The following is an 8,566-nucleotide window of genomic DNA, read 5'->3' on the forward strand; positions in this document are numbered from 1 at the left end:
TTTCTAATAAGATGGGGTTATTTATATTACAGTATGCCTAGTTCTCGAATCTCGACCCAAGCCAGGCTCGGACTATACTGAGTGTTTTTTTTTTCCAAGTATCATCTATATCCATATATACCTATAAAGTAGAGGTGTCATATATCATATGTTTTCCATAAAAGACTTTGGGTGTGTTTGGTTGAGTGGATTAAATAAGGATAGATTAATAGTCAAATACTTATCGTTAAAATTTTAAGATGTTTTAATAATCATTCTGACCCGATTCAATATCCAATTTTATTAATCAAATACTTATCCATAAAATTGGATCTTAAATCGAGTCAAAATGATTATTAAAACAACTTAAAATTTTAACGATAAATATTTGACTATTAATCTATCTTTATTTAATCCACTCAACCAAACACACCCTTTATGTTTACAAAAAGATAAATATGAATTTGTATTATATTTAATACTTTTTAAATTTTCAAGATCATTAATTTATTTATTTTTTTATAAGAATATTATTTATTATTTCTCATATATTTATTTAAATGTATATATTAATATTTTATTTATATGTAATCAAAGTAATAATTTATATTAAATATAAGAGTGCAAATATTTATTATTTTAATAAAGATAAATTTATTCGAGAAACTTATATTTACAATGATAAACACAATAATTATGAACTATACAAGTATTTATAAATATTTTCTTATATTTAATAAAAGTAAAACACATACAAAACATTGTCCGTTTATATCAATACTTTAAAAAATCATTTGAGGACATATCAAACATTTTATAGTAAAGAAAGAAATAAGAAGTGTATTTTTTTTAAAAAAAAGTGGAGCATAAATAATACAATCTTAAATGTTTGCATTGATGACATCATTTTATTAAATTTCGGTTATGGTTTTGAGTTTTATATTACTTTTATATATTTAGTTCTCTATACTCTATAAAATAATAAATAAACTATAAAATTTTGTATAATATTACATTTATTAAATTTTTAGTGAATAATATCATCACGAATTTTTTATATATTGAATCTTCACGCATTTAGTATTATTTAATTAATTAAAACTTTACTATAAATATTTTTTAAAATGTTCAAAAATAATTCAACTTTTTTAATTAAACTTTTTATCTAATAAATGTTTTTTCTATTATTTGAAAATTATTTATTTATTATTTAAAATTTCGACAGAGAAATAATATATTATTTTTAATATATTTTTCTATTTTTTAATAATTGTTCTACTCAATCAATATATCGAGTGCAATGATAAATAATTTAAGTGACTTTAAATATAATTTCAGATAGTATAAAAAAATTGTATAATATTTAAATATATTTATTATGTATAAAAAATTATTATATCCATAATAATTTGAAATAATGATTTCAACGTTACTCGATAAAAATGGCGTGAATCTGATGTGATTGAAGGACGAGGATCCCCTACTGTGGCATCCCCACAGTAGGGGATACTGTGCACATTTTTTTTAAAAAAAAACTTATATATATATATATTTTAATTTTTTTTATCATTTTTTAAAATTTTTTGTTTTAATCTTTTTTTTATTCACTCAAAATTTTTATTTTTTAATATTTTTTGCTCTTTTTTAAATATATTATAATTTTTTTCTCAATTTTTTATTTGTAGAACCAAGTGTTTACCACACTAATGAAAATTCGATGTTTTTTGATAGAATTGATTGATGACGAAAATAAATCACAAATTTTTAATCTTATTCGAGTATCGATGAAAATGGACGAATCAAGCATGCAAAAAGAACTAAAATTTAAATGTAAAAAAAAATCAAAAATAGAAAAAAAAAAAAGAATTATAATATATTTAAAAGGAGCAAAAAAAAATTTAAAATAAAAAATTTGAATGAGAGTAAAAAAAGATTAAAACAAAAATCCAAAAACTTAAAAATATATATATATAAAAGCTTTTTAAACAAAAAATTGTGCACAGCATCCCCTAATGTGGCATCCCCACAGTAGGGGATCCTGGCCCGTGATTGAATTCCCTTGAAACTAGAATAATAATTACTCGTGAACTGAAATTTTGGAATATGTATCGATTGAACGGTGATGATGTGTTCCCCTTTCGAAGCTGAGACTCTGCGAATTCATTAAAAAAAGAAAAGTTCATTAAATACATGTATGGCCTTCGGATTTCCAGATGCACTTCTCTTTATATATATGAAGTCCTCCTCCATGGGTTTAACCAACATATATACAAACTTACTCACAAACATGGCAGGTGGGATTCGACGTAATGTTTTCAAGAACAAGACAACCTCATTCTACCCTGTAGGGGAGGAAATCTCCTCACCAGAAAATCATAAAACTACTGTTGAGGATCTTTCTTTGATCTCAGTTTCCACTGAAGAATGCAATGCGGTCCCTGTCGGATCCGCTCCGATTGTTTCTTCCTACAATGATCGAATTCGGCCTCTCCTCGATGCTATTGACAGGCTGCGGCACCTCAATATCATGCAAGAAGGCATCCAGCTACCCACTATTGTGGTTGTTGGGGACCAGTCTTCTGGCAAGTCCAGTGTTCTGGAGTCCCTTGCCGGCATCAGCCTCCCGAGAGGCCAAGGGATTTGCACAAGGGTTCCTCTTATAATGAGGCTGGAGAATCATCTCAATCATCAACCCGAGATTTACTTGGAGTTTGATGGAAGAGTGGTTCCTACGGATGAAGAAAACATATCTCATGCTATTACGGCTGCTACCGATGAGATTGCGGGACATGGCAAAGGGATTTCCAATACTCCCTTGACTTTGATCGTCAAGAAGAACGGGGTCCCAGATCTGACAATGGTTGATTTGCCTGGCATAACTCGTGTGCCGGTTCATGGCCAGCCCGAAGATATTTATGAGCAAATTTCCAAGATAATCATGGAGTTCATTGCACCAGAAGAGAGCGTGATTTTGAATGTACTATCAGCCAGCGTGGATTTTACAACCTGTGAGTCCATAAGGATGTCTCAAAAAGTGGACAAGAACGGAGAGAGGACTCTGGCTGTAGTCACCAAAGCTGACAAAGCTCCTGAAGGATTGCTGGAGAAGGTTACTGCTGACGATGTTAATATTGGACTCGGTTATGTTTGCGTAAGGAATCGTATTGGAGACGAGTCTTACGATGAGGCCCGAGACAAAGAAGCCGAGCTTTTCGAGACTCACCCCCTTCTCTCCAACATAAGCGAAGGAATGGTCGGAATTCCTGTTTTAGCCCAAAAACTTGTTCAAATTCAGGCATCCATCATTGTGAAATGTTTGCCGGATATCGTCCGGAAGATCAATAACAAGCTGTCCACTAACATGGAGGAGATTAACAAGTTGCCAAAAAATTTGGCATCCCTTGCAGAAGCTATGACAGCGTTCATGCATGTTCTTAGCTGTGCTAAAGAATCTCTGCGAAAGATTATAATAAGAGGGGAATTTGATGAATATCCCGATGTGCTGGAGATGCATTGTACAGCCAGACTGGCTGAAATGTTAAATCAGTACTCGGAGCTGCTTAAATCCAACTCTAAAGAAAATGATCTTAAATTCAGTTTTTTGCTAGATGAGATTAGGGTACTGCAGGAAGCCAAAGCCATCGGGCTTCCAAATTTCCTACCTAGATCCGCATTCCTCACTCAGCTCCAGAAAAAGGTGAAGATGATTTCTTACACACCCTTTGAATTTGTTGACAAGGTATGGAACTATATCGAAAATATAGTGGTCAGAAATTTGATGCAACATTCTGATAATTACCCACAACTTTTGTCCTCCATAAGAAGATCAGCACAGAATCTGGTTTCGAAGAAGAAGAAAGTGTCCATTGACTGGGTGAATGATATTGTAGAAATGGAAAAGCTGACTGACTATACAAGCAATCCGGAATATGTCGCTACTTGGAGTAAACTAATGTCCCATCAAGAGAAGCTGATGGAAATCGTGAGAGATCACTCGAAGCCGTCGGAAATGCATATCGATGGTTTGGGCGAGGTTGATGTCGCTCACCTGCGGAGCAACGTGGATATTGTTCAAGAAGCATTCGATTTGAAAATGAGGATGACCGCATATTGGAAAATCGTTCTGATGAGAATGGTGGATTGTATGGCTCTGCATTTGCTGTTCAGCTTACAAAATCTTGTGAACAAGGATATGGAAACAGAGGTAATCAATGAGCTTATAGGACCCCAAGGTAATGCATTGCAGCGGATGCTCTACGAGTCGCCTGCCGTGGCGGAGAAACGTTCGAGGTTGGAGAATAGCATTAAGCTGCTCAATGACTCTAAGGATGTTGTTGGAAATCTCATGGATCGAATCTCTGGTAATTACGACTAGGCGTGGGTGAAATTAGTGTTCTTAAGTTCGTTTCTGTGTTTTTTGTTGGTGTTTCTTTGTGTGTCACGCACTTTTTAAACTTCGGTCCCTTCTACTTTCTTTTCTAATGAATTATCGGATGTCCCTTGTAATGAATCACTAGTGTTTTTAAATATTACGATTTAATGAATTATCTTATTTTAAGAAGTAAAAATATATCCATTCATTAATTAAAACGTTGAACTAGAACCGAGTTGCAGTTTTCTATATCATTGTTTATAAATAAGGCTCCAAATATTTCAAAATTATGAATAATTCCCCACGAGCAATTCAGAATCTTAACCAGTTTGAAAATTATTAATAAATTATAGTATGACTTCGTCTAAAGAGAAACAATACGAGTCATGTAATATGTATAACGAGAATTTTTATACAATTATTTTGACAATACAAAATTAAATTATCAAAACATCCTGGAAAACTCAATATAAAATCTCATGATATATTGTAAATATCAATATACGATATATATATATATATATATATATATTTTGTACATTTAATATTATTCATATAATATTATATTGATATAAATAAAGAGAGAGAATAAATTATAGTAAAAAGACATAAATAAATGACAGAAGAAGTTATTTTGTCATATCTAGCTAGCTTCAGTAAATTTTATTAATTCTCCACTCCAACTATTAGACCTCCCTCATATGTCATCAATAATTATTAACTGTGATATATCTAATGCATGCGTTTGTTTAAGGGATAATTAGCTTTAAATATACATGTGTTCCAGTTCCTGACAAAGCACCGATCTTTGTTTGATCCATAGTGTGCTCCTTGCATGAGAAAAATCTCTCCCTTCCCACAGCCTTCACTGAATTCCACCCTAACCCATTAACGATGTTGTCGAGAATTTCGTGGACCTTCAAGACTTGTGGTATTAATATTTCTTGAAAATGAAAAAAAAATGTATGACTGGTGCTTGAGAAATAAACATATTGTTTATCTTTATTAAAGTCTCGAGTTTAAGATCAAGTTTCGGTTCAAGAACAAGTTATCTATATGATTTCAATTTTTGTGTTAAGTATTTTTTGTCGATCTTTGTCTTTTATATTATCACATTTCTGTTTTATTCTGTACATTTCATTTTTGGCAATAATAATCATTTTTATTGAGATAACTAATATAATATTGTATACGATATCGTCACATTAATATCACATTAGAAAAAAGGACTAAAATTTCCAATAAAACAAAATAACTTGCTAGAAAAGTTAAATTTATCAGGAAAATTACGAAGAGAGAAATTACAATAAAAAATAAGTTTTCTAATCTATAAATGTGTATTACGTGTGGGACAGGTGTGTGTGTACATCCAAAACCGATGCCTCACACGTAATCAATCAAATACGTCGTATCCTCACGATCACACAAACTTGACACAGTCATTTCCAAAGTATCCACAACTTCATTCACAGATTACAGTGAGATCGATCTACGAAAATGGCAGATGAAGTGGGGAACAAGCAGATTATATTGAAGCACTACATCAAAGGCTTCCCGAAAGAATCCGATATGTCACTCGAAAACTCAGTTATCAAGCTCAAGCTTCCCCCAGATTCTTCCGGCGCCGTTTTGGTCAAGAATCTTTATTTGTCTTGCGACCCTTACATGCGTAATCGAATGCAGGAATCCCAAGGAGGCTACGCTAGCTCCTTCACTCTAGGCTCTGTAAGTTAGATCTCAACCTCGCTATGTACTTTTATTTGGCAAAGTGGGTGAATTACTTGGCAAAAAGTAGAAAGAAAATAGTTGTAGCATGACCATGCTAAGAAAATTGAAATGGAAGGTTCATAGATAATATAACTGATTGTTGTCAATCATTTTAATTTTCATTTGTTTTTCATTATCTTAAAATTGATAACAGCCTATTGCGGGATATGGAGTGTCCAAAGTAATGGATTCTTCACATCCCAAGTACAAGAAGGATGACTTGGTCTGGGGAATCACTGGATGGGAGGAGTACTCCCTCATCGCTGATCCAAATTCACTGTTTAAAATCCAAGACACAGATGTGCCACTTTCCTACTATACGGGACTTCTTGGTATGTCAAACATATCATTAAGTTATTTATTCTTCAACTATCTTGGAAGGCTAATTACCGACATTTCTTGAAATGATATTGTACCCACGATATTTCGACGTCATAGCATGATCAACTTAAGCTTTTGAAACTGTGAAGCCATAATCTTTTAAATTTGGTGGACTGTGACTTGTGAGAAATTTATTTGTATCTTTGGCTTTTTTTTTTTGGTTTCCTTTCTTTGTTGCTTTAATGGGCATCATCTTGCTCGATAGGTATGACTGGCATGACTGCTTACGCTGGTTTTTTCGAGGTTTGCTCTCCCAAGAAGGGAGAAACCGTGTTCATTTCAGCTGCATCTGGAGCTGTAGGGCAGCTTGTTGGCCAATTTGCAAAGTTAATGGGATGCTATGTTGTTGGAAGTGCAGGAAGCAAAGACAAGGTCAGTCTTGTGATTTTTCATCAGCTCCAGGAAAAAAATATAAAAGTGACTCTTAGATTTGAGAAGCCCACTCACCTAATAAATTAGTATTGGGAGTGAAGTTCCGTGCTAGGCTTATGTCTTGACAGCTTGTATTTCTTTTTTCTACTAATCCAAAATGGTTCAATGTCTCAAACTTTTGCTGAGGTTGGTAATGATATATAGCATTATTTACAAACAGAGTTAGTCTGTGTAAACAATATTCACTTTCTGAATTAACTTCTTGTTTTCCTTTGTTGAAGGTTGATCTTTTGAAGAACAAATTTGGTTTTGATGATGCATTTAATTACAAAGAAGAACAAGACTTGAATGCTGCTTTGAAAAAGTGAGTGTTTTTTTTAACTTCTCTGCAACAGATCTTGCCATGATGACATGCTCCGAGACAAGATGAATTTTGTGTATGTATTTGTTTTATAAATTCATCTCCATTTGAGAGCTTCTAATCGATAAATTCAGAAAGTTGATTTTTTTAAAAAATATTGCATGACCCATGATTCAAACAACTTATTCAGAAAGGTGGACGTGCATGATTTTTATGTGCTACGTACGGATTAAAAACATGCTTTTACCCCCTATATTTCAAACAACTTAAAAGTTTTTTGTTTCATCTTTCTTTGGCTTCGCGGCTGATTCCAATCTTGTTTTAATTAGGTACTTCCCTGAAGGCATAGATATATACTTTGAAAATGTGGGAGGGAAGATGCTTGATGCAGTGTTACTCAACATGAGAGTCCATGGCCGCATAGGCGTATGTGGGATGATCTCACAATACAATCTCGAGAAGCCTGAAGCCGTTTATAATTTGACGAGTTTGATAGGAAAACAACTCCATATGCAAGGATTTCTCGTTGGCAATTACTACCACCTATACCCGAAATTTCTTGATTTGGTTCTGCCTCATATAAAGGAAGGAAAGATCACGTATGTAGAAGACATAGCCGAAGGACTTGATAGCGCACCAGGAGCTCTAATTGGACTCTTCTCAGGTCGTAATATCGGGAAGCAGCTTGTTGCTGTGTCTCATGAGTAGGGCGTTGCGTACTTGTTATATATGTATTTGTGTATGCATGGGTTTGTGTGCTTGTTGGCCTGTGTGCGCGCAAGTCGCAACTGCCTAGAATTGTATTGATTGAAAGACGAAATTTCTTGTTCTGTGTACGGATTTTGAGGTTTAACATTTAAAATTCCGATCAAGTTACAAGTTTTTGTTTTTGTATGCATGCTTACATCAAACTACCAAGTTACAAGGATAACACGTCTTTCCTCTTAAAAATCATTTTGTAACAAAAAGAAATGTTCCGAGTAAAATATAAACAAAACCTTTTCAGGCTTAAAAAGAAAATCCCTTGTATGATACGGTTATTTCGATGCTACACGTGGGGCAGTACTCCATATGATTTGGATGGACAAAATTTACACACATATATGATTTTTAAAAAAGTTAGTGGACTTCATGTATGTGTAACTAAATTTGAGCGTTTGATTCTATCATAGTTAGTACTCTATATACAGGATAGAATGAACCGGTGAAACCGACACACGACCCTGGCTCCTGCTACTCACTCCTTCCTTCACCACTAAAGATTTAAATTTTAGTTAATTTTAAATAAATAATATTAATTTTATTGCATTGGAAAGGTCAAGGAGAGAAAATTT

At 33.3% G+C, this 8,566-nt stretch overlaps 2 protein-coding genes across 2 annotated transcripts; both read left to right on the forward strand.

Annotated features, from left to right (window-relative positions):
- The first annotated feature begins 2,266 nt into the window (after positions 1–2,266).
- LOC140835552 (dynamin-related protein 4C-like) lies at positions 2,267–4,354 on the forward strand. The gene has a single exon (XM_073201037.1). The coding sequence runs from the start codon at positions 2,267–2,269 to the stop codon at positions 4,352–4,354; it is 2,088 nt and encodes a 695-aa protein (XP_073057138.1).
- Positions 4,355–5,752: 1,398 nt separating this feature from the next.
- Positions 5,753–8,126, forward strand: LOC140835098 (2-alkenal reductase (NADP(+)-dependent)-like). The gene is made up of 5 exons (XM_073200446.1): positions 5,753–6,076; positions 6,273–6,450; positions 6,705–6,871; positions 7,153–7,235; positions 7,562–8,126. The coding sequence occupies exons 1-5, from the start codon at positions 5,849–5,851 to the stop codon at positions 7,938–7,940; spliced, it is 1,035 nt and encodes a 344-aa protein (XP_073056547.1). The 5' UTR covers positions 5,753–5,848; the 3' UTR covers positions 7,941–8,126.
- The last annotated feature ends 440 nt before the right edge of the window (positions 8,127–8,566 follow it).

This window comes from Primulina eburnea, chromosome 6 (genome assembly GCF_022965805.1).
Source record: "Primulina eburnea isolate SZY01 chromosome 6, ASM2296580v1, whole genome shotgun sequence".
Lineage (NCBI taxonomy): Eukaryota > Viridiplantae > Streptophyta > Magnoliopsida > Lamiales > Gesneriaceae > Primulina > Primulina eburnea.

Coding starts and splice junctions, on each gene's coding strand:
- LOC140835552 (XM_073201037.1), top strand. CDS start 2,267: ATGGCAGGTGGGATTCGACGTAATGTTTTCAAGAACAAGACAACCTCA.
- LOC140835098 (XM_073200446.1), top strand. CDS start 5,849: ATGGCAGATGAAGTGGGGAACAAGCAGATTATATTGAAGCACTACATC. Junction 6,451..6,704: donor CTACTATACGGGACTTCTTG/GTATGTCAAACA, acceptor CTTGCTCGATAG/GTATGACTGGCATGACTGCT. Junction 6,872..7,152: donor GTGCAGGAAGCAAAGACAAG/GTCAGTCTTGTG, acceptor CCTTTGTTGAAG/GTTGATCTTTTGAAGAACAA.